Source organism: Cannabis sativa, chromosome 3 (assembly GCF_029168945.1).
Source record: "Cannabis sativa cultivar Pink pepper isolate KNU-18-1 chromosome 3, ASM2916894v1, whole genome shotgun sequence".
In the NCBI taxonomy this organism is placed as follows: domain Eukaryota; kingdom Viridiplantae; phylum Streptophyta; class Magnoliopsida; order Rosales; family Cannabaceae; genus Cannabis; species Cannabis sativa.
Window position 1 is genome coordinate 25,725,160 of NC_083603.1, and position 27,217 is coordinate 25,752,376.

The 27,217-nt window shown below is 35.2% G+C and overlaps 1 protein-coding gene across 3 annotated transcripts; it reads left to right on the forward strand.

Annotated features, from left to right (window-relative positions):
* Nucleotides 1-424: 424 nt before the first annotated feature.
* On the forward strand, nt 425-8,323 carry LOC115709621 (ethylene-insensitive protein 2.1). Of its 3 annotated transcripts, none has more exons than XM_030637759.2 (8): nt 425-749; nt 1,610-2,390; nt 2,664-2,750; nt 2,921-3,031; nt 3,122-3,331; nt 4,184-4,369; nt 4,458-7,148; nt 7,418-8,323. In XM_030637759.2, exons 2-8 carry the CDS (start codon nt 2,172-2,174, stop codon nt 7,796-7,798), a joined length of 3,885 nt encoding a protein of 1,294 aa, XP_030493619.1. In that variant the 5' UTR covers nt 425-749; nt 1,610-2,171; the 3' UTR covers nt 7,799-8,323. The 3 variants fall into 3 exon arrangements, with proteins under 3 accessions (XP_030493619.1, XP_030493622.1, XP_030493620.1); XM_030637762.2 differs by having other exon boundaries at nt 435-749; nt 1,610-2,287; XM_030637760.2 differs by lacking the exon at nt 425-749 and adding an exon at nt 762-871.
* The last annotated feature ends 18,894 nt before the right edge of the window (nt 8,324-27,217 follow it).

Here is a 27,217-nt window from a genome sequence, read left to right on the forward strand (position 1 = left end):
TGCACTTTTAATGGAAATTACCATGAATAGGTAATATTAGAACAATTTGAATTTTTACGATTAATTTTTTTATTTAATTAGAATTAATTTTTATTTTTATATTATATGGACTAGATTAATTCATCAACTGAAAAAAAAAATATTTTGTTTATATCAAAAAAAAAAAAAATTGCAATGATACTAATTTTTTTGTTTTCGTTAAAGGGTCAATGATACAAAATTTAATGCAATTAATTTCTTTCTCTCAATAACATGTCCATTATTAGATTACATTTTATTTTTGTTGTTCAAGGAAACTACTAAACAAATTAAGATATAACGTTTCAATATTTGATATATATTTTTTAAAATAAAATAAAGAAAGCATCTTAATAAATAAAGTAAGAGAGAAAAAACTTGTCCTTTTTGGAGTTTTTATTATTATTTTTTGGTTACATTTTTCTGAAACTATTTTTATAATTATAACTTCACTCTCTTTCTCTCTCTTCAAGATGGCTTTGCAAGTCCTCCCATAATTGGCTCTTTTACACATTTTCTCTCGCTTTCTCTCTCACTTTCTCTCTCTACCCGGAAAATTGAGCGTCCTTGTTTTCTCTATCTAGATATGTTTGAGTTTAACACTTTGTGCTGTCTTTAAAGCTTTTACTGAGATCTACTCCTACTAGTACTACTCCTGCCTCTGTAAGGACAACTGAGATAGAGATTGGCAGAGACGAAAATTAAGATTAAAAAGGAAACAACTTTACAAGGTAGGCTAAACATTTTTTATTTTTTATTTTTTATTTTTTTCATTTAATTTTCTTTTCCGAAAACCCTAACTCACGAGTGGGTTCTTCTGTACGGAGGCAATACCCTGTTTCTTGTTTTTCTGGTAGTAATTGATTTGATTGAACTGTCAACATATTTTGGAAGTTGTGCTAATGGGTTTTTTGGGGTTTATACTCTTCTTGAGGTTGCGCCAGATGAGATCCATGGAAGCTGGATTTTTGAGATTTTGTATTCTGGTTTTGGATTACACCCTTTTTTGGGTTTGAGTTTTTTTATCTTCTTATGCAATTTTAAATCTTGGTTATTCTGCTTTTTTTTCTTTGAAACATTTGTCATCTTGTTTTCTGCTATTTGTTGAGTTTGTTTGAAGATCTGATGTGGGATCAGTTTGGTTTAAATTCAATATGCTGCATATTAGATCACTGTTATGATAGATGTGAGGGATATTTGTGCTAGGTTTGCTGTTCAAGTATATTGTTTCATTTCAGCTAGATAAGAATACTTGAAGTTTCCGAAATTCTGCCTGGTTAATTGGCTAAAGGTTTTTTTTGTTAAACTCACGAATTGATGTTCTTGGTGAAGCTCATGAGTAGTCAACATTTTTATAGTTATTGATTGATAACAATACGTTCATCATGCTGCTTCGTTTCCTTATTATTTTTTTTTAATAGACTTTGGCTTTACTTCTATGAAGTTTGACTTTGTGATGTTTCTTCAATATTAAATGGTTTTAAGACCTAACCTGTGTGTCTTTGCCTTATTAAACACTAATTAACTTCTACGTTTTTTTGGTTTACTTTGTTTGTTTTTGGTATGTAACTGATGGAATGTATTGAATCAGGATTGGCAATAAAGCTGGGACAAATCGTGTCCTTTAATTGTGGTTGTTTCTGTGGAATAGATTCAGTAAAAGAGCAGAGTTTCGGCTGTTCTCTGCAATTCAAGTTGTTGACATATAGTAATTATGTTGAGGAGATGAATAAAAAGTCAGTTGGTGCTTCAAAGTTACTGTACAACTGCATTGAAGTGGGATTGATTGAGATTATCAGATTGGTATCTGATGATCACAGCTAGTGTCTACAGTTGTTGTGGTGACTGTTATGAAGAAAATCTAGTAGGTTTGGTCCGAGCAGCTGTGTTGCAACAGCCTGTGTAATCGCTCTGTTTGGTCATTGCTGGTATGCTGGTATGCTTGTTATTTTCTCCAAGGGAAATGGACTAGCACCTTTTTCTTAACTGATTTATTTCAATTGGTCATAATAGTCACTGGTGCTGTGTTCGTTGGAAGCACGTTTAAAAGACTTATGAGACTTAGCTTCTTACTAAGGAGGGTCCTTTTTGAAAGTGCGAGTCAAGTATTATATTGTACGGGTTGTTTTGTGTTGGTTTAAGTGTCAGTAAATATGGAAACTTTTGTTCATCGCTTAGCTCCTTTTGCTGTACCTGCTCTTCTGATTTCTATTGGATATGTTGATCCTGGAAAGTGGGCTGCAACCATTGAAGGTGGCGCTCGTTTTGGGTACGATCTGTTAGCATTGATGCTTGTTTTTAATTTGGCTGCTATTTTATGTCAGTACCTGTCAGCTCGAATTGGTGTGGTTACTGGAAGGGATCTTGCTCAGGTATTGTTTATGTCTACTGAATCTTTATTAAAGATATAACTATCAGGTGTATTAGATTGGGGAGGATAAATTGACCAGCTGATTTTGCTATTATTGTGAAGATTGTACAATAATGGGTTGTCTATTGTGAAGCTTAAGCTTATCTATCTTATTTAGTTTCATTTGTTTAATTGGTCCACTATACAGTGGACTGGTTGAGGAGTCGGTGAGCACTCTCTCTGTATCAACTGGATAAATATGCTTGGACAGTTTTTAACCTTATTATGTCAACAGATATGCAGTGTTGAATACGACAAGTGGACATGCTTATTCTTAGGAGTACAAACAGAGCTGTCTATGATATTGTTGGACCTCACCATGGTAATTATGTCCTTGATAACTAATGTATTGATGATGTGCTCTATCATTGTCTCACTCTCTTTTCACCTTTAAATTATGGTAGAATTCTAATAGCATCTGTAATTTGTAGTACTTATGTAATTACTCATTTACTTTTAATCTTTGATGTATGATTGTTCTACTTTTACTAGGTCTTGGGCATTGCACATGGACTCAATCATCTGTTTGAGTGGGACTTGTTCACTTGTGTCTTTTTGACTGCCATTGATGCTGTTTTATTTCCTCTTTTTTCTACCCTGCTGGTAAGGATATTTATGGTCAGTGCACATTTATGTTATAATAACATTTTTCGCTATTGTCTACAAATTTTTTCTGTTTCCTTCCATTTTCAGGAGAATTGCAAGGTAAAATTCTTGTGCATATATGTAGCAGGCCTCATATTGCTTTCGTCAGCTTTTGGAGTACTTGTCAATCATCCGGAAATGACTCTTTCAATGAGTGTGCCCATAAAATTAAGTGGGGAAAGTGCATTTGCTTTAATGAGTCTTCTTGGAGCAAGTATAATGCCTCACAATTTCTACCTTCATTCTTCTATTGTACAGGTATTTATCTGTGTCGGACACAAGTGGATAATATTCTGCAAAATAAGCTTTGCTATGCACATGTAGATGCCTTTTATGTATGTCAATTGTTGTTAGGGTTGATAACTTCTTGTCGGTGACTCAGTGTCCACGTCTCTTGTACTTCGTGTCGTTATTAGGTTCAGTTTCAGAATCTTTTCAATGAAAGGATGTTTGACCTGATTTTCTCTTTTCTTTTGCATGTGTTATTGTGCATCATAATGTGGAATTTACTTTGGGTGTATAAATTACTAGCTTATGTTTTATTTTCACCCTTGTTTGGGTCTTTATACATGTAAATTTCACCCTTTCTTGGAGCTTTGATTGTTTCTTGCCAATGATGCAATGCATGATATCATCATAGGAGAGGAGTTGTTTTTGAAGGTGGAAGCTATTGGTGGGAAAATTCATAGCCTCTAAAATTTTATGTTGATTATCATGTCAAGTTATACCTGCCTTTCACCTTATTCACACCGTTTCTTTATGTACAGAGCTTTCTATTATTAAAAATGAGTAATGATGTGTACACTCACACAAACTCGACACACTTTCGTGACAATTGACTTTTAACAAGTGGGACCCATTTTAAATGAATACAATTGGTTAATTTTTCTTCACATAAGAATGTGTGAAGTTTGTGTGTACATGTGTGATTCCTTGATCCACAAAAATTTAACCTTGAAAAAATATAAAAAAAATGTGATTGAGTTATGATAATATGTTTTGAATTTGTCTCGACATATTAGATCTGAGTTACAGAAATTTGTTCTTTTTGCCCCACAATTTATGTTGGATACATGAAAATTATTATGCTCACTCGCCTTATTTTCACAGCACCATCAAGGACCGTCAAATGTTTCTAAGGATGCCTTGTGTCACAACCATTTTTTTGCCATCCTATGTATCTTCAGTGGCATTTATGTGGTGAATTATGTGCTGATGAACTCAGCTGCACGTGGTTTCTACAGCTCAGGCCTCGATTTGCTTACCTTCAACGAAGCATTGTCGCTAGTTGAGCAGGTCTGGATTTTTTTCCATCAGGATCTTTTCATGTTAAAACTTGACAATTTTAATGAACTCCTTTAAAAATCTTTCTAACTCAATACAGGTTTTTAAAGGTCCAATAGCACCAATTGCTTTTCTATTGGTTCTGTTTGTATCAAATCAAATCACAGCATTGACTTGGAGCGTGGGTGGTCAAGCTGTGTTGCATGAATTCTTGAAGCTAGAGATTCCGGGCTGGCTGCATTGTGCTACAATCAGAATTGTTGCTGTAATCCCAGCTCTTTATTGTGTTTGGAGCTCAGGGGCTGAAGGGATGTATCAATTGCTTATATTCACTCAGGTTTTAGTAGCTTTGCTGCTTCCATCTTCTGTGATACCCCTATTCAGGATTGCAACATCAAGCCCGATAATGGGGGTCCACAAAATTTCTCAGATGTTTGAGTTTCTATCCCTTGTAACATTTATTGGGATGCTTGGCTTGAAGATTGTTTTTGTCGTGGAAATGGTGTTTGGGAATAGCGATTGGGTAGTTAGTTTGTGGAATGTGGGATGTAGTATGTCAGCTTCCTATGCAGTTCTCCTGTTCATTGCTTGTGCAACATTTTGTTTGATGCTCTGGCTGGCTGCTACACCATTGAAATCTGCTACTGATTTTGGTGCTCCGGTGTTGAACTGGGATTTAATGAAGGTTAAACCTGATTCATTTACAAACAAAGAGGATATTGACATAACCAAGAGCAGATATCATGGAGAGGCACATGTTGAGAAACAAGAGCCCTCACCAGTCTTAGGGAAGGCTTTGGATAGTCGATCTGATAGAACTGGTGAGAGTTTTGATTTTAATTTACCTGAGAATATCATGGAGCCTGATCAGGATATTCAATTGAGCACTGTAGAGGATAATAGTTCTATTAATGCGTATTCTAGCTCTTCAGTGTTCGATATAAAGGAGTCTTCACCAGTAGCAGAGACAGTTGCTGTCTCGACTGTAGTGAGTGAAGTTTCAAATATCACAGTAATTAAGAACAATGAATTAAGATCAGGTACAAAGGACCCTGTTGAAAAGATTGTTGGAGTTGAAGTAGATGTACAAGCTGATAAAGATGATGACGAGGGAGACACTTGGGAGACCGAAGAATTATCCAAAGGGGTTCCTGGGACACCATCTACGCAATCTGAGGGTCCAGGATCATTTAGGAGTCTCAGTGGAAAGAGTGATGATGGGGGAAATGGTGCTGGAAGTCTTTCAAGACTTGCAGGACTGGGTCGTGCTGCAAGGCGTCAGCTAGCCGCAGTACTTGACGAGTTTTGGGGACAACTATATGATTATCATGGGCAAGCAACACAAGAAGCTAGGGCGAAAAAGCTGGATGTGTTATTTGGGATGGATAATACAAAGGCTGCCTCTTCCTCCTTGAATGTGGATACCACTACAAAAGACATTTCTGGATACTTTCCATTGGTTAGAGGATCTGATCCTATAACTAACTCGAGTTTGTATGACTCTCCCAAACAGCAGAGGGTGCAAAGCAATTTAGATTCACAATATGGGGGGGCGCAGAGGGGACAGTTCCCATCAGGGACCAACCACATGCAAATGCTGGATAACTATGTGCAAAATAGCCGTAATGCTCTTGATTCTAGTGAGAGACGATTTTTAAGCGTGCGCAACCTACCATCGTCTGAGAGTTGGGGAGATTATCAACCAGCTACAGTGCATGGTTATCAGTTTGCATCTTATGTCAATCGATTGGGAAAGGAAAGAAGTTCTGATCACTTGAATGGTCAATTGCAGTCACCAGCCTTTAAATCCTCTGCAATTGGTTCTGGAAACCACAGAGATTCATTTTCATTTGCTATGGGGCAGAAATTACAAAATGGGTTAAGTACCAGTCAGGCCTCCAATTTGCAGAATCTACTAGCATCTCGAAATAGTTCACTGCAGACTGAACGCCCATACTATTCTCCTGGACTTACTGGTACTGCTGAGAATGTGGTAAACTCAGCCAATACGAAGAAATATCATAGTTTGCCTGACATTCATCGGGATCTGCATGCCTCTGATAAGATTCCTCAGTGGCAGCAAAGTCTCAGTGGGTTTGGATCATCACTTGGCAGAACGGGTTATGAACAATCCCAGTTTGCAAACACTGGAGTGAGGACAGGAGCTCCTTTAGCATTTGATGAACTGTCTCCATCAAATGTCTACGGGGGTGCTCTGTCATCACCACTAAATACTAGTTATGATACTGGGTCCCTCTGGTCTAGGCAGCCTTTTGAACAATTTGGCGTAGCTGATACCAATCGTATTGTTGATAATGGAGCTGGAAGTAGAATGGGTACTGTAAATCAAGATGCTGCTTCCTTTGCAAATGCAGAGGCTAAGCTTCTTCAGTCTTTCAGACATTGCATTGTAAAGCTTCTGAAACTGGAAGGTTCTGACTGGTTGTTTAGACAGAATGATGGGGTTGATGAGGATCTTATTGTTCGTGTGGCTGCAAGAGAGAAATTTCTTTACGATGCTGAGACCAAAGATACGAATTTTGGGACTCACATGGGTGAGAATCAGTACTCATTTCCTGAGAGGAAATATTCTTCTCTCAAGAACATGGATTCAAGTTATCCCCATTCCACATTATCCTCTGTCCCACATTGTGGGGAAGACTGTGTTTGGAAATCTGATTTGGTAGTAAGCTTTGGGGTCTGGTGCATCCATCGAGTTCTCGATCTCTCCCTTATGGAAAGCCGGCCAGAGCTATGGGGGAAATACACTTATGTACTCAATCGCCTTCAGGTAAATATTGAATCCCGTACTTTATACAATGTAAATTCGCAATACCATGAACTCTACGATTTATTGGTGATAATTTCTCTACCATGAAAGTAGTTATTGTTTTTCACAATACATTTCCAATTCCACAATGAATAGTTAAATATCATTCTTCCGTTTATGCTGAAAGATTTCCTGTTGCATTTCTGACCTATTTATGTACTAGTTTTTATTATCTTTGAAATGTGGATAATGCATTCTTAGCAATCTGAACTTACATTTTTCATCAACAGGGGATCATTGATGTGGCTTTTTCGAAGCCTCGAACGCCAATGACCCCTTGCTTCTGCCTCCACATACCAGCATCAGCACAACAGAGGTTTAGCCCTCCTGTCACGAATGGAATGTTGCCACCAGCTGCAAAACCTGCAAAGGGAAAATGCACCACCGCAGTTGTGCTTCTAGACACAATCAAGGATGTTGAATTTGCAATCTCTTATCGAAAAGGCCGAACAGGGACAGCAGCCGGTGATGTGGCTTTCCCAAGGGGAAAAGAAAATCTGGCATCTGTTCTCAAACGGTACAGACGAAGACTGTCAAACAAAGTGATCTGTGCTCCTGAGGGGTCTGGTTCGCGCAAGATGTCAACTTCTGCTGCACCTTATGTTTCTTAACTTTGAACTGTTCTGTTCACCTCTCGACTGTGGTCAAATATTGAGCTATATGATTTTGGGAAATAGCTCATGTTGGAATCTTCAACTCTGGAATTGAATATAGAGTGGTCGGTCGGTGGTGATTGTATTCGGAATCTTCCTCTCATTATGTATCAAAAGTCAACAACAGCTGCAAAAGTTTTATTTGCATGTAATGTTAATGTATACATAGGATAAGAATCACTGGACATGTAATTTGCAGCAGAATTAAAAGAAATGGGTTAGAAAATGGTGGTGGAAAAAGGAAAGAAGAGAATAGTTGATAATGCCAATTTATTAGTGTTGGTTGCTTATGTGACTGTTCTTTACACTAACATAACGGCATATATAAAAGAAAAGAAAAGAAAACAAAAAAAAAAAAAATACCCAGCTTTGGCTTTCTTGTGTTTCAAGTTTCAACACCTACATTTGTCTCTGTTTTCTTTTGTCCCCAATTTTCTGTAGTTTCACATAATTTTATATATTACCTCGAATAGTTTGACGCCATTGCTTTAAGTGAAGGATTTATATTCAATGTTTGTGTTTTACTTAAAGTTCTCACTTTACGTAAATTGGATAACATAATGTAGTTTTAGCTAACTTGCGAAAGAAAAGAAAAGAAGCATTGGTGGTTGTGTTCACTATTTCAGATTCAGACTATTTTGTATCAACTTCTTTATGCACTGAAATTAAACGAAGGACATGCAAAAAACTGAAATTAGAATACTAGTATTATATATTTCCTTTGGCGGTTATTACCTTGATTTCATTCTTCTTTACATTTTGTCCATTTCAAAACTATTTAGTAATTAAATCAGACATCCATAAGCTTATACATAATAATACTAGGTATAGTGATTTGTATTGATTATTAAGAGGTGATTGCAGAGGGGTTCTTTTTTTATGCATCGTCGTTGCAATTGTACATAGGACCGACCGGTGGGAACTGGGAATGAGTCCTTCAAAATGGCGACCATTAGGCACAGTTTGTTTTAAGTTGTTAGGTGACCTAGGAAAGAGTGAGAAAAGTTTATATGTAGGAGAATCTAAACCTCAACTTTTCAAATGGGTTAACATAACCATTTAATATTCATTAGGACCCAAAATATAAATAAATACATTCCTGCCAAAAATTTAAGGGAAATTATAGTAAATGGCCCCAAATCATAGGAGTATGTTAGTTTATATCCTTATTTCAAAAAAATATAGCAAATGTCCCTAAATCATAAGACTATGTTAATAAATGTCCTCATTTCATTTTTTTTTTTTTTAGAATTAGAAGCAAATTATTTAAATATTATGATATATCTATATTAGTTTTGTTAAAATCTTTTTTATTTTAAAGTTATGTCAATTTTTTTAATTTTTTATGAGTTGTTTTGGGTTGGTATATAGATTTTGTTGTACGGTATATTTCTATTTTTTGTATGATATATTATTATTCTTAGCTGATATTTATTTTTTATTATGATATGTATAATAATGGTGTAATTTTATTAGCATAATAAAAATATTTTAATGTATGTATATAATTTTATTGCCATGCTACATATATTTAATTATTATTTTTATAATTTTTTGATTGTATGATTATTTATTTGAAATAATATTTAATTAGTTTTTATTTTATTATATACAATGGTCATGGTATATATATTTTAATTGTGGTATATAATTTAGTTACTATAGTATACATATATATATTAGTAATCGCTATTTTTTTTATTATTATTTTTTGTATATATGTTTTGGTGTATGGTATATGTATTTTTTGTTATACGGTATATAATTTTTTTTAAATAATATTTAAGTTTTATTTTCTATTGTACTTTTATTGACAGGATATATAATTTTATTAGCATCCTATATATTTTTACTTTTATTTGTTGTTATTATTATATATATTTTTATTGTAAGGTATATATTTTATGTTATATGGTATATAAGTTTTATTGTATAGTATATCATTTTATTTTAGATAATACATGTTTAGTTTTTATTTTAGTATACATAAAGGTGATATATAATTTTGTTAATATGATATATATAATTTTTTTTTAATAATATTATATTATTTTGTTTTATTTTTTATTGTAGGTATATACGTTTTATTGTATGGTATATGATTTTTGTTGTCTATAATATATTATTGGAAAATTCTACAATGCACACCCTTAAAATGGATATATTGATGCACCCCTATCTGTTTTAGCATCTGAAATAATTTTTTAGTCAAATTTTTTCTCATGGTCATGTACATTATAGTTATTTAAGACATCCTGCAAAATTTTAAGAAATTTGAAAAAGTTTAACATGCCGAAAATTATGTTCAAACAGTGTGTTGTACGCGTGACTATTTTATTTTATACGCGTGTAAAATAGACTGTTTGAACATTGTTTTCTATATTGTAAATTATTCCGAATTTTTCAAAATTTTGTAGGACATCTTAAATAGTTATAACGTACATGAATATTAAAAAAAATTAGACTAAAATTTTTTTCTGGATGTCGAAACAAGTTAAGGGTGCACCAGTACATCTCTTTTAAGGGGGTGCATTATATTATTTATTCAATATGATATTTAGTTTCTATTTAAATATATATAAATTTTTTGGTATGTATTCATATTTTAATAGTGGTATATATAATTTTGTTAGCATGATATATATATTTTTTGAGCATTAATTTAGTATTATTATAATTTCTTTGTGGTAGATAATTTTATTACTACGGTATATTAATTTTCTGTACTACGATATATCTAATACTGCTGTATATATTTAAATGATCTAATATATTTATTTATTTTTGTTACAATATTATAATATGCAATACTAAAAAAAAATTATGTAACTTAATTTTGTTATCATATATATTTTTTAAAAAATAATATGTGATAAATCTATTTTTATAATTTTTATTATCTAATTTATTAGATTTGGCTATTTTCTTAATTTTTTTGAAAAGTGGACATTTACTAACTTAGTTACCAAATTGAGGGCCATTTTGCATCTTAATTTAAATCAACCAAGGGTATACTACACATTCACTCACATTCGATTCTCACATGCTAAAACCAAAGAGAAACTTACAAAAATACTGGAATTTGGGTTAACTTTTACAAAAATACTGTCACACGGAATTTTTTTTAAAAATACTGTGTTTTTATAAGTAAATCACAAAGCAGAACAACTCAAAACCACAGTAGAACAACTACAAAACACCAGTAGAACACAAGTGAAAACATAACACAGTATACTGCAGTATGAAACTTATAAAAAAATACAGTAAAAAAGTAAAAAAATACCACCTAACAGTATTTTTGTAAAAAAAATGGCAAAAGTTAGTATACCATGTAAATTTCTTAAACCAAACGCCCCCCTCAGACTCGGAGCAGAGCTCGCTTACAACGGGAGAAGTTGAAAAATACCTTTTTCTTTTTTTATATTCATTAATCAAAAATACCCTCATACTATATTTTATTAAAATATACACATTTTTTTTTGAGTGGGTTGCCCAATATATCCTCACTTTCTACTTAAGTCTAGCATATAATTTACACTAACCTAAGGGATCTAATGGAGACATCATTTATAAAAGTGGCTATATATTAAAGAATATAAAATAAAAATAAAAATTAAAACAAGTAAAATAAAGTGGGTATACAATGTAATTTCCCCAGTTACAACCTTAGCTTTGTAACCAAATCACTATGGACCTTGGGACCCTTTTTCTACATCACAAACTCAACGACACATCTAGTTATGGAATGACTCTAAATTTGAAAAATAAGTTAGTAAATATTCTTTTTTTTAAAAAAAAAACCTTAAAAAAATGGTCAAATATAATAAATTAACTAATAAAAGTTATAAGAATATATTTATTACATATTATTTTTTTTTAAAAAAAATTATATAATAATTAAATTAAATTATATAATTTTTTTAATATTGCATATTATTATATTATAACAAAATTGAATAAATATATTAGATTATTAAATATATACAACAGTATTTGATATATCCTATCACTAAACATTAAGATACCGTAATAATAAAATTATATACCACAAAAAATTATAACAATGCTAAATTAATACTCAATATATACAGTAGAACCTCTATTTAAGAATACTATTCAAGAATAACCTCTAATTTGTTATAAAAAAAAATCAAGTCCCAATTTGGGCCAGTTATAAATAAGAATAACTTCTAAATTGTAATTAGTTATACATTTTCTAAGTCCCGTATTAACAAAGTATACCTCTATATAAGAATAATTACATCTTAATAAAATATATACATGTATTTTGTAAATTTATTTATGTAAAATTAATAATTTTATTTTAAATTATAATACATGTATGAAATTACATTTACTCTAAAATATTTCTATTATGATATAGTATTAATGATTATTTATTGTTATTATTGTTACATTGATAATTTTTAGTTTTTTAATTTTTTTTGCTAGTGTAACTCTATTTAGTTATAACCTTCCAATTAGAATATAATTTACTTGGTCCCAAGTGTATTCTTGGAATGTATATATATAATGCTAACAAAATTATATATACCACTATTAAAAGATGTATACATACAAAAAACATTTATATATAATAAAAAAAAAATTAAATATCATCTTAAATAAATAATATACTATAAAAAATAAAAACCATATACCATACAACAAAATATATATACCTACAATAAAAAATAAAATAAAATAATATCTTTAAAAAAAATTGTATATACCATATTAACAAAATTATATACCACGTTTATATATAATAAAATAAAAACTAAACATGTATGATCTAAAATAAAATAATATAGTATACAATAAAACTTATATACCACATAACAAAAAATATATATATATCTTACAATAGAAATATATATATAATAATAATAAATAAAAATAAAAATATATAGGATGCTAATAAAATTATATCATGTCAACAAAAGTATAATAGAAAATTGAACTTAAATATTATTTAAAAAAATGATATACCGTATAACAAAAAATACATATATTATTGGGGAATTACCCCAAATACTATTTTTTTAACTTTAATTTTTTTTTTAAAATTTACGGTTTGGGTTTCTAAAGTGGTTGCAGCGCTAGTTGCAATAGGGATTTTTATTTTTTGTTGCAATTTAGGTTACAACGCTAGTTGCAATAAGGGTTTCTATGTAAAATTCCGTAAAAATGCAAAAAACAAAAAAAAAAAATGTATTGAAGTGTAAAAATAAAAAAACCCCTATATTATTTACCGAAATATATATACTAACAATAATAATATAAAAAATATATATTACTAATATATAAATGTATACTATACTAACCAAATTATATACCACAATTAAAATATATATACCATGACAACAAAATTATATAACAATATTGTATATAATAATATAGAAATTAATTAAATATTATTTAAAATAAATAATATATCATACCGAAGACCAACTCCATCTTGATTATTTTTTTGAGCATCATCTTGAGGAATTTTTTCATGGGCAGCCACCTTTGATTTCTTCTTTGGAGGAGCTCGCCCACGTTTCGACAATGGAGGAGCAAAATCAGAGTCATCCTCCTCAACAATAGGTCATTTACCCTTGTTCCTATTAGCTAAAGATTTCAACTCCATTTTAAAATTTTTTGTTTGAATAGGGGAAGGAGTTGATGAAGAACGAGTTACAGCCATATTTATATATAGATTAAGAGAAAAATTAAAAAAGGAAAAACGATTATGAGATTCTGTTAATGGGAGTTGAAAAAAAAAATTGAAGAACAAAAACAAGAGGAAAAATAGAGTTGGGATCATGGAGAGGGAAGTATTCAGCTATGGAGGTTACTATTTTAAAAAAAATTGAAAAGAAATGGAAAAAAAAAAGAAAAAAAGAGAGAGAAATGATGGATGGTTGATTGATAGGGGTCATAGGTCAGCACGTGTACCGATGCATGGAATGAGTGTTCATGTGGTAAAATAGTAATAAAATAAGGAAGAAGAGTAAAAACGTTGATATAGCCGTGTAGTGATATTAGTGTGATAAAGATTGCATTTTGTATTTATGATGTAAAAATTTCTAATCTTTAAGTAATTTGCTTCTAATTTTAAACAAAATATGAAAAAAAGTATTAATTTTTTTATGTGGTAAAAGACAATATAAAATAAATAGTCTAAAAGGGTCATTTCTCTACAAATTTTGAAATGAGAACATTTACTAATATAGTCATATAATTTGGAGCTGTTTGCTATAATTTCCGTATGAAAAATTTACACAAAATTTATTTTCAGCAAAATTTTAACATTTTTAAGATCAAATTATTATTATTATTATTATTTTACATCTTTATAATTTGTTTTTTCAATTTTACAAGTTTTATTATTTTTTTAATTACAATTATGTAGTATCTTATAAAAACAACGTGAAAATATCAGAAAAATAATATCAAAACAACATAAAAAATAACATACAAACAACAAGATAATAGCAAAATATTAACTAGATTACAAAAAAAAAAAACATCAATAGTCTCTATCGTTTGTTGATGAGCCCATATTAACCTTATAAATATGATCAATTTATGTATTAATATTCTCAAATTGATTCTTTAAATTATTGATTAGTGTAATTTTAATTTTTTAGGATATTTTAAAGACTAATCATGCATTTAGAGTCATTTGGAGGGATGTTAGCATATTTTGGTGGAAAATAGTGGAAGCAGCGAGCTCGATTTTATAAGGCAGAACTTAATTGTAAATTTTGACAACATTAGAAGCAGAACTGGACTTGGAGCTCAGCATAAAAGTTTTAGATTTTGTTCTTAGCTTTTCGAAACATCTTGAATTGTCTAATTCCGAGTAATATCGAGAGAGTTATGGCCAAAATACTATCAGTCGTCACAGTAGGAAATTTTTGAAAAAAAAGAAGATAAAAAGATAGCGAAAAAAAAGATAGCTTTTCAAGTAGAGTTGCGATTTTTTTTTTATCTTTTTTATAAAGATGAATTATCTTTTCTTTTAGTGAGATATTTCCTAATACTATAAATATAATCCTAATTCTAAGGGGATTCTGTTGACGCGATTTTTCGTCAACGGATCTAAGAAGATCGTAAAACGAGCAAGATGAACACAAACAATAGTTAATCAAAGTAAACCAGTTTGCAAAAGTAAATTCACCAAAAATGAGAAATGCTTAACAGAAAACTGGAAATAACAATAAGACAGAGGATTATATTGGTTCAGTCAGATCACGGTCTGCTTAGTCCACTGTAGCAAGAGTTTCGTAGGTCTCATTTCACGGTGGATCACCCCTTTATATACAAAGCAGGTGTCCAATTAGTTATACAAGGATTGCATTCATTGTCAATCCGGTTTTTACACATTGAATTACAATAACTAAAGTAAACAACGTTAACATCAATAAATGAATAACAGTTGCTAAATTCAGCAACGTATGCACCCTTTTAACATGCGAGTTGACTGTTCATATTCTAATGTTAAACTCGCAGGCCTAACACTTAATTACGTTTAGGATGTCTGCGTTCTTAGATAGTCGCCTTTGTGGACATCGCATGATGAGCTGACAGAACCTAGACATGTGAGTCTATATCGGTTTATCAAGGTTGTAGGGTCATTGGGACCAACTCGCATTATAGAGAGTCGGTCTCTATGTTTATGCAAGTTACATGCGAGTTACTCTCTTGTCTCGCATAATATGAGTTACAATCATGCGATTAGACTTTGGTCGTGCTCGCTATATCTCCCCGACTCTATCTTGAGCGAGGTTTAAAACTTCGAGGAGTCTCTTGCAGACGACTCAGCTTTCATTGGAAAACTGAGTACACGTGTCCTCTAAACAAGAGTATGGTCTCGAGTTTCTAGGTGAGAGAAATCTCACTATAACACTTAATTATGCCTTAAGCTCATAATTCATAATCTCAATATATACATTTATCCAACATGGCACAGTATTTATACAACATATATCACTAGGGTAATAACCCTAGGCTATTAAACCGCTCATGTTAGGGTAATAACCCTAATCCCAATTACTAAACTTTCATGCATATCATTCACAATATAAGCGCCACTGCGCATACTCTACGTGCTAATCACTGTCTTACCTGTTGTCCAGCAAATAGAAAGAGATTCTGAATCCCAAGGTGCTCCTGATCAGGTGCCGGTAATCCTAGTCACACAAATCCGGGATAATTCACACTTAGGGTTAACCCCTGACTTTCAACTCAACAAAATTCAAGCATGGCATTTACAATTCTATTAATCATACAGAGCTTGGAACGGGCTTTCCAACGATATAAAGAACTCCCAAATCGGAGTTCGGAATCAAAAGTTACGAACTTTTGAAAATCAACTCAAAACTGCCCAAAAACACGAGGGCGGGCCGCAGCAAGCCCAGACCATGCAGAACCCAGAAAACCAGCAGCAAACCTTCGAATTTCAGCAAAACAACACATCCAATTCATCCCAATTCACATCCAAACTCACAAAGCAATACCACACATTACCAAGCTCAAAAATAGGGTATTAAAGTTCATACAACATGCATTAATACCCACAATTCCAGCTGCAAACCCAACCAAATAATCACATAATTTCTGACCTAGCAAGTACTTAATGAACTCAACCAAATAAACACGTATAAGCTCACAACAATATCTTGAAATTCACAATTAAAACCACAAGATCAAGCCAAATTCCTCCTATCATGCACATCCAAGATCAACATCCCTTTTCATGTTTATCAACAACTAAAAACCAACAAGAATCTCAATTAAATTCAAAGAAGGAGAGTTACCTCAAGCCTTAAGCAAGAATTAAGCAAAAACACACCAAAATCCAAGTTCAATCTTCAAGCAATTCCTCTAAATCAAGAAATTGAACCAAAGAGGGAAAGAGAGGAAGAGGGTTCAGGTGAGGGCATGAAACAACCAGAATAATACATTGATTTTCTTAATAAAATCCAATTTTCCAAGTATAATAGAAAAAAGGTCAAATGACCAAAATGCCCTTAGGGCCAATTAATCAAGCATACACATCTTCAAGGGCAAAAATGCCATTCCACATTCATTTATTTCCAAATAAATTTTAGATTATCACACATCAAATAAAATGCCAATTAAATCAATCCACTTTGCATTTCGGGCTCGAACCCGGTTCGGCCCGAAATTCCCGGGTGTGACTATACCGCGCCAACCTGTCAGAACACACCTGAAAAGACAACACAAGCATACTATATAATAATATAGTTCTATTAAGCACGTAATTAAATTAATCTCAACAATTTACCCTTCTTGGGTCATAATTACCAAAATGCCCCTGGCTCACCAATGGGGTCTTTAACATGTTAAATTTCACATAATTTCACATATATTGAATTATATAATAATATAATTCCTCAATTAATTTATAATTATCTAATTAGGATTTTGCTAATCCTTTTATTAATTCCGGGTATTACAGATTTCCTTTCCAACTTGTGAAAACAATTTAGCCTTCTACAAATTTAACTTTTACCAAATCGTATCCTTTATTGGCCTGGACATAATTTTCTTATTTCTCCCCACATCATTGGTATACCCAAAATATGTTTCAATTTTATCTGTCCTTCTCATTTCAAGATTAGCCATATACATCAACTGAATATTCGCAGGTATATTAGGAGTGAAAAAAAGAATGGTTTTATTGAAATTGATTACCTGCCTAACACACATAAATATAAGATAAAACCATTATTTAAATTTTGCGTTAAAATGATAGACTAACTATGCAAATAATAATATAATTTTGCATACCTGTCCTGATAAATTCCGAATAAAGGGAAAAAATTCTTTGTATAGGGACCAAAGATCTCTCTAATGCTCTTACAATTATCATGCTATCATCAGTAAAAAAGAGATGTGTAATAGGAGCAAAATTGGCCACATTTAAGCCTAGTATGTCTCTTCGACTCTCAGCTTGTCATAGAAGTGCTAAAAGCCTTCTGCAGAAATCAAAAACACATATGGTGGTGAATCACCCTTTCTTAAACCTCTTGATGGAGTCACTTCTCTATATTTCTGACCAGTAATTTGGAATGAATAATGAACAGAGGTGACACATCTCATTAACTTACATACCTAGGGTTATTTAAAATCTAACTTAAGTAGCATTCTTTCAATGAACACCCACCCAACTAGATTCAGGCAAATTTCACTTATTTCATGATTATATTCAATTAGTTGGTTAAGTATGATTATAACAAATATGAACAAAGAATAAGGCAACTTATGGCAGGTGATCTCATTTTAATTCTTCTCTAAATATACACAATGATATATAAATAGAGATGTGTTGATCATAATTAGGTTCCAAATAAAACAAATATTTTATCCATTTTTGTTGAATTGACTATTAACGACGATTATTTTGGATTGGCAATAGAATCGAAAACAAGAGAATAAGATGACAATCGATCTTTTAAACGTAAAATTGTTAGTAGAATTCCTTAATCTTAAATTAAAAAAATTGGGATATTTTGTAGAAAACTTTTCATAAAATAATTGTAATAGAAAAGTGTTTTTTTTTTTTATTATTTTTTTATTTTTGAAACAAAATTGTATAGAAAAGTTTTATCAATACTTTTGGGCACAACAATATCTTTTGTTTTTTAGAATATTTTAATTATGCTCTCTAAATACTTTTTAGCTGAAATAGAGAGTAAGACTTAAAAAATGAGTTCCAACCATAAAAAAAATAGGGCTCTATTATAAATTATGGATAGAGAATTTTTTTTATTGTTTTTGCTTATTTTTTTTTAATAGTATCTTAATCAAAAATATTATTGTTTTTTTTTTGATCAAGAAGGAACAATCTTCATTAATCACAAACAAATACAATCCAAACAAACCAAAAGCCAGGTAGCAAACCTGCTTTTTATATAAAAATTCTCTCTCTCTCTCTGTCTCTCTCTCTCTCTCTCTCTCTCTCTCTCTCTATGTATCTCTTCTCATGAGCTTTTAGGCTTCTTTGTTTAGCTATTTGTAATCTACAATACACTATTTTCTTAATTTCATGTGTAACTTTTGTTTCTTTACTCGAGTAATTGTTGAAGAGGTAGTTGTTTCTATTGCTCCAAATGCTGTAAATCATGACAGCCATTATCGAAATAAGAATTTGTTGTTTCTTATCTCTACTATTCTACAGCAGCCACTGCTGCCAACACTGGAAACCAGTCGACCATCTCCTAATTCCCAGCCAAACACTCACTTGCTCCACCACCTGCTGTTAGTAAAAAAATAGATGTGAATTGCTCTCAGCTGCTGCATCACACACTGGGCAGCTGGTGCTGTCAAGAGTGATCTGAAATTGCACAATCTTGTCTCGAGTTAGAAGTTGAGAGTTGATAGCTTGCCAAAATATGAATACGTGTTTCTGCATGTTTAGGGAGCTCCAAATACATTTGTTGAACTCAAACTGAGTTTCAGGTAAGCAACTGTTATATAACAGAGAAGATTTAAACCTGTTCACACCAGCCCTTGCCTTCTCAATTGCTTTTTGAGTGAACTTGTAAAGACCGCTTAGTTTAATTTGGAAATTAGCAGATAATCACGTTTAATTATGAAATTATTTATAGCTATTTAAATAATTTATTATACTGTTATTATTGAATTCAGAGATGCATTTCTATGTCCTGTAGTAGTTTTCATAATTTTGCATTCCGGTGCCCGGTATTTTGGAACTCGGTGTTTGGCTCAGTAAAATCACAACTTAGTATGTTAGTAGTTTGGGACGGTTTATTAGACATTGGGAATGTCAGGAATGGCAGGGAATTTGGAATTTCCCAAAAATACCCCTTTAGTGTGATTTATGTGATTTTAGTGTGAAGGGGCAAAATGGTCATTTTGCCCCATTATTAGTTTGTCTTTTTGTGGGTTAATGAATGAGAAATATGTGTTGTATTTGATGATATATTGGCTGAAATAAGTGAGTAGGTGGCATTTCTCTTATTTTTCAAACTTAGACAAAAATAGAAAAAAAAAATTCAAAGGAAGCTCTCTCTCTCTTTCCCTCTCCATTTCGGCCTCTTTGTGCAGCAAGGAAAAGGGGATTTTTTCTTGTGAATCTAGTAATTTTCAGCAAGTATTGTGTAATCCTTGAAGAGGTATTTCTTTGTCTAGTTTTCTTACTTTGTTTTCTTGAAATTTTTGATGAAAAAGATGAGTAATGCATGATGATTTTGATGATGTTGCTGCTGTTAATTGTTGTTGTTGTTTCCATGATTAAAATGTTGATTTAAGTAGGTTTAATTAGGTTGAATTGCATGCTAGTATTTCTTGCTCTAGTTGGATAGAATTCTTGTTAAAAAGCTTGAATTTTCAAAGAAAAATTGAGGTTTTGGTGGCTGTAGTGTTTGCATGAGTTAGGTTTTAGTTTCTGCAGTTGTTATATGCTTGATTATGAGTTTGAATCATGGATTGGATGCATGTTAGTTGTTATTAACCAAGTTTGAGTTTTGGAACTCAAAGCTTGGGCTTTAATGGTGTTTTTCGTTTCTGTGCGTTCTGGGTGAATTTAAAGCTTTAGAAATTTATTTGGGTTATATGGACTAGGTCTGGAAGTTTTGGTATGGTTTGGAGATGATTTGAGCAAAGTGTGAAATTTTGAATTTCTGCCTGCGAGGAACCAGAATTCCGGTTGTACATCCAGAATTCCGGATGGGGTACTGAAATTTCCCAGAACCGGAATTCCGGTTGGGCAACCGGTCTACCGGTTGGGGAAAATTCAAGAACCCTAGTTTTCCTTGATTTTATGTTTTTTGGGGTATTGCCATGCTTTTTATCGATAAGGAAACTTTTAGTTCCTAGTTTATGTCCCCGGAAAGTGATTTAGCGTATCACTTATAGTGTTGTGATTTTTATGGTTTAGGAGCCTGTAATCCGCCGCGTAGATACTTCCAGTCAGGTTGACCGGCACACCTGAATTCGGAATCTAGGTAAGATTAGTATAACAGTATGCATATGTAGATTACATGTTTAGCGTGCATGTAGGAAGCCTGTTAGATTACATTAGTTATGTATGTTGGCTTCGAACCATCCAACTGTGTCACGTCGGTACAGGCTGGAGTATGACCAGCAGCCGGAGTATGACCGGTTCGACCGATTAGGCTGACACCTAGGTTGGTGGTTCCGTACTATTTGACGTATCACGTCGGTACAGGCTGGAGTATGACCAGCAGCCGGAGTATGACCGGTTCGACCGATCAGCCGATACCGTAACACGTCGGTACAGGCTGGAGTATGACCAGCAGCCGGAGTATGACCGTTCGACCGATCAGGCTGTTACTTGTCAATAGTACCGTCCCTATAAATGTTCAGAACTCAGTACCGTGTTGGACACGGCAGTTAGGGGGACTCAGTATCGTGTTGGACACGACAGTTAGGGTTATGATCAGGGGTATGGGCGTCTGATCCTGACCGGGGTTTATGTATGAATATTATTATGCTTTTCTTACTGAGTCTGTCGACTCACAGTGCTATGTTTATGTGTAGGTAAAGGCAAGGCTAGAGCTGATGGACCGTGAGCGAGTCGGTGAAGATTGTACATGTCGGGCAGTTAGGCCTGGAGCGTACGATCATCGGGACAGCGAGGCTATTTTTGTAACTAGTCGCTAGGCGACATTTATTTTGTATAAACAGTTAACTTTTGTAAATGGTTTTGTAATCAGGATCCCGAGTCTTTTATATAAATATTTTACAAGTTTAATTAAAAAGCAAAAATTTTAATTAATCACGTTTTCCATAAACCTCGTTGATTAGCAACGAGCTGCACAGTATATTTAAAAATCACGTAATACGCCTATGCTAGTTAGGGTGTTACAATTTGGTATCAGAGCCGCCAGGTTGTCTTCCGAAGATTGTCACGACATGTACAATCATCATCAGCAGTTAGCTCGTTCCACGGTTCAGTAAGCCTTTATTGCTTTAGTAGTTTATTTATTTATTTTATGAATAAGAAAAGCCTGATAGGAAGCATGTTAGTAGCCTGATAGTAGAATAGGCGCATGTTTCGTTTTTATTTTCCAAATTAAGCGGCATTAGTAAGCTCTCCTTGATTACGATCTGATATGCCAACTCTTGGTTTCGCAGGCGGTTCTGACTAGATGGACGCCAGGCGGACTACCAGGAGTCAGGGCAATTCAGTGCGGTCGAATCAAGGCCAGGGAGCTCAGTTTCCCCCGCCAGCTAGGGGCCGAGGTAGAGGTCCCCGGGGCAGGGCTCGTGGTCGGGGTGATGAGAACCCGCGACAGGCTGCCCAGACTCCCCAAGTCGATCAGGGAGCCCAGAATTGGGAGGTTAGGTTTGCGGAAATGCAAGCCAGAATAGATGAGCAAGACCTCGAGATTCAGAGGTTGAGACAGCAGGGTGCTCCTGCAGTTCCTGTGCCAGTAGTTCCAGTGGCACCTGCCCCTGCTGCTCAGGCCGAATTAGTTGTGGCGGCCAGCAGATTGGAACCTTTGTATGAACGGTTCTGGAAGCAAGTACCTCCGGTCTTTCTGGGAGGTACATATGTAATGAAGGCCGAGCAGTGGCTAACGGTGATTACCAAGATCCTGAACTTCATGGGTGTCACCGGTAATGACAGAGTGGTGTGTGCCACTTTCCAGTTCCAGGAGGACGCTCTGGTCTGGTGGGACATGGTGTCTCAGATTCACGACGTCACCACCATGACCTGGGAAAGGTTTCAGGAACTCTTCAACGCCAAATATTATAATGAGGCGGTCAGAAGCGCCAAGAGGAAAGAGTTCGCTCACCTGACCCAGCGTGAGAATATGAGCGTGACCGAGTATACTACTCAGTTCGACCGGTTGGCGGGGTTAGCCTCGGGAATTGTGCCAACCGACTTCAGCAAGAGAGAGAAGTTCCTGGATGGGTTAAATGCGAAGATTAAACATGATTTGATGATCACCACTGACGACAAGACCACCTATGCTGAGATGGTGGAGAAGGCACTGCGAGCTGAGGGTGCAGTTGGGTGTATGTCGGAGTAGGCAAGTACTCCGGTGAGTGGCAGGGCTCCTACCCCTCCTGCATCAGGCTTTAGCAGGGGGGGTAGTGGTTCGGCCATGGACCAGAAGAGAAGAGCATCCACTGCATCCGGAGGCTCGAGTCAGAACAAGAGGTTCCGGGGGAACCAGAATAGAGGTAGTCGTCCTGGTGGTGCAGAGATGGTTCTCCTATCCCGAGTGCCCCAGCTGCAAAAGGCACCATCGGGGTGAATGCAAGGGTCAGGGATGCTTTCACTGTGGCATGCCCGGACACTTTAAGAGGGACTGTCCCCAGCTCCGCTCAGAGGCCCCGAGAGCTCCGGCGATACCCACTACAGCCAGGGTGTTCGCCATCACTCAGGCTGATGCAGATGCCAGCCCATCAGTTGTAACAGGTCAGCTTTCTGTTAATAACTCGCTTTACTCAGTACTGTTTGATTCTGGGGCTACACATTCTTATGTGGCAGCCAGAGTCTTTAGTAAATTGGATAGACCGTACGATAGTTATGAATCAGGGTTTGGAACCCTATTACCTGGCGGAGAGTTGGTTATCTCCAACAGGTGGATTAGGTCTATGCCGATCAGGATAGATGGTAGAGAGTTAAGTGCTGACTTGATTGAGATGAGTTTAGTAGAGTTCGATATTATTTTAGGAATGGATTTCTTATCTAAATATTCGGCGAGTATTGATTGCAAAAGGAAGATGGTGATCTTCCAACCGGAAAGTGAAGAACCATTTGTGTTTGTTGGTTCAGTTCGGGGATCTCGGATCCCGGTGATTTCGGCCATGTCAGCTAGAGAATTATTGCATGGTGGATGCTTAGGGTTTCTGGCCGTGGTGGTGGACACCACTCGGCCAGATACCATTCGGCCAGAGGACATCAAGGTGGTTCGAGAATGTTTGGATGTTTTTCCCGAAGAACTTCCAGGGTTACCACCTCAGCGGGAGATTGACTTCGTGATAGATTTGGCACCAGGGGTGGAACCGGTTTCCAAAGCCCCGTATAGAATGGCTCCAGCTGAACTTAAAGAGTTAAAGATTCAGCTCCAGGGGTTGCTTGAAATCGGATTTATTCGACCTAGTGTGTCACCCTGGGGAGCCCCGGTTTTATTCGTCAAGAAGAAAGATGGAACTATGAGGATGTGCATCGACTACAGAGAATTGAACAAGTTGACAGTGAAGAATAAATATCCATTACCTAGGATCGATGATTTGTTCGATCAGCTTCAGGGGAAGACGGTCTTTTCTAAGATTGATCTCCGTTCGGGTTATCATCAGTTGAGAATCCGAGAGGAGGACATTCCGAAGACGGCTTTTCGCACTAGGTATGGACATTATGAATTTCTGGTTATGTCGTTCGGACTAACCAATGCTCCTGCGGCATTCATGGACTTGATGAATAGAGTATTCAAGGATTTCCTCGATATCTGTGTGATTGTGTTTATCGACGACATCCTCGTGTACTCTCAATCAGAAGAGGAGCATGAGTTACATCTTCAGATGGCACTGCAACGGCTTCGGGAACACAAGCTTTATGCCAAGTTCAAGAAATGCGAATTTTGGCTATCTCAGGTGTCCTTTTTAGGGCATATCGTCAGCAAAGATGGGATCAAGGTGGATCCCAGGAAGATCGAATCCGTCAGGGATTGGCCGACACCGAAGACTATGACAGAGATCAGAAGCTTCTTGGGTTTAGCTGGGTACTACCGTAGGTTCGTGGAAGGGTTCTCTAAAATTTCAATGCCCCTAACCGAACTTACAAAGAAAAATCAGCGATTTGTCTGGTCAGACAAGTGCGAAGCTAGTTTTTAGGAGCTGAAGCAAAGGTTGATTACCGCTCCAGTGCTAGCTCTGCCTTAAGACAATGAAAAGTTTGTAGTTTACTGTGATGCATCCAGACAGGGTCTGGGGTGTGTGTTGATGCAAGCCGATCGAGTTATCACTTATGCTTCCCGTCAGTTAAAGGATTATGAACAGCGATACCCGACTCATGATCTAGAGTTGGCCGCAGTGGTTTTTGTATTGAAGATTTGGCGGCATTACCTTTACGGAGAAAGGTGTGAAATCTATACCGACCATAAAAGTCTCAATTATTTCTTTACTCAGAAAGATTTGAACATGAGACAGAGACATTGGTTGGAGTTAGTGAAAGATTACGACTGTGAGATCCTTTATCACCCTGGAAAGGCCAATGTAGTGGCCGATGCCCTGAGCAGAAAGGGTCCCGGGCAAGTAACTAGCATGGTTCAGATCTCACCTCAGCTAGCTGAGGATATGGTTAGATCCAGCATTGAGTTTGTGGTGGGTCAGCTTCACAACTTAGCGCTGCAATCTGATCTGTTAGAAAGAATAAAAGTCGCTCAGATGACGGATCCAGAGTTAGTGAAGATCAGAGACGAGGTTTTGGCTGGTCAAGCCAAGGAATTTTCAGTGTCAGACAACGGGATGCTTCTGTATAAAGCTAGGGTTTGTGTTCTGAATAGTGTGGAACTCAGGAATGAGATCTTTGAGGAGGCTCATTCTACCCCGTATTCTCTGCATCCCGGCACCACTAAGATGTACCAAGATCTTAAACCGTACTTCTGGTGGAGCGGTATGAAGAAGAATTTGGTAGAATTCGTATCGAGATGCCTCATTTGTCAGCAGATTAAGGCTGAACATCAGAGACCAGCAGGGTTTTTGCAGCCTTTAACCCTACCAGAATGGAAGTGGGAAGATATCACGATGGATTTTGTGCCGGTTAGAACAACATTTACAGTGGATCAGTTGGCAGAGTTGTATGTCAGAGAGATCCTAAGACTTCACGGGGTACCGAAGTCTATAGTTTCGGACAGGGATCCGAAGTTCACCTCCAAATTTTGGCAGAGTTTGCAGCGAGCAATGGGTACAAAGCTGAAATTCAGTACAACATTCCATCCTCAGACAGACGGTCAATCTGAAAGGACAATTCAGATATTGGAGGATATGTTGAGAGCCTGTGTTATGGATTTTGAAGGCTCATGGAATAAATATCTACCGCTGATAGAATTTTCTTACAACAACAGTTATCAGAGTACGATAGGGATGGCTCCCTATGAACTGTTATACGGTAGGAAGTGTAGGTCTCCCATCCACTGGGATGAGACAGGGGAGAGGAAATACCTAGGTCCAGATTCAGTGCAGCGGACCAATGAGGCAATAGAGAAGATAAAAGCTAGAATGCTTGCCTCACAGAGTAGACAGAAGAGTTACGCAGATCCGAAACGCAGAGATGTTGAGTTCCAAGTAGGGGACCATGTGTTTTTACGGGTATCTCCGATGAAGGGGATTAAACGTTTCGGGAAAAGAGGCAAGTTATGCCCTAGATTTACAGGACCTTTCGAGATTCTCGAGAAGATAGGTCAAGTGGCATACCGGTTAGCGTTGCCTCCAGCTTTATCAACAGTTCACAACGTATTTCATGTCTCGATGTTGAGAAAATACGTTTCAGATCCCTCTCATATTCTTAGTTATGAGAGCCTAGAACTGCAGCCAGATATGACTTATGAAGAACAGCCAGTGCAGATCCTGGATAGAAAGGATAAAGTCCTTCGGAATAAGACCATAGCATTGGTCAAAGTTCTCTGGAGAAACAGCGAGGTGGAGGAAGCCACCTGGGAGCTAGAGTCAGATATGAGAGCTCAATATCCAGAGTTATTCAGGTTAGATTTCGGGGACGAAATCCTTTTAAGGGGGGAATAATTGTAAAGACCGCTTAGTTTAATTTGGAAATTAGCAGATAATCATGTTTAATTATGAAATTATTTATAGCTATTTAAATAATTTATTATACTGTTATTATTGAATTCAGAGATGCATTTCTATGTCATGTAGTAGTTTTCATAATTTTGCATTCCGGTGCCCGGTATTTTGGAACTCGGTGTTTGGCTCAGTAAAATCACAACTTAGTATGTTAGTAGTTTGGGACGGTTTATTAGACATTGGGAATGTTGGGAATGGCCGGAAATTTGGAATTTCTCAAAAATACCCCTTTAGTGTGATTTATGTGATTTTAGTGTGAAGGGGCAAAATGATCATTTTGCCCCATTATTAGTTTGGCTTTTTGTGGCTTAATGAATGAGAAATATGTGTTGTATTTGATGATATATTGGCTGAAATAAGTGAGTAGGTGGCATTTCTCTTATTTTTCAAACTTAGACAAAAATAAAAAAAAAAAATTCAAAGGAAGCTCTCTCTCTCTTTCCCTCTCCATTTCGGCGTCTTTGTGCAGCAAGGAAAAGGGGATTTTTTCTTGTGAATCTAGTAATTTTCAACAAGTATTGTGTAATCCTTGAAGAGGTATTTCTTTGTCTAGTTTTC

Excerpts from the sequence above, each read along its gene's own strand:
- LOC115709621 (XM_030637759.2), top strand. The coding sequence starts at position 2,172 with ATGGAAACTTTTGTTCATCGCTTAGCTCCTTTTGCTGTACCTGCTCTT. Across the intron at positions 3,332-4,183 it reads TTCATTCTTCTATTGTACAG|CACCATCAAGGACCGTCAAA; the intron begins GTATTTATCTGT and ends TTATTTTCACAG. Across the intron at positions 7,149-7,417 it reads ATGTACTCAATCGCCTTCAG|GGGATCATTGATGTGGCTTT; the intron begins GTAAATATTGAA and ends TTTCATCAACAG.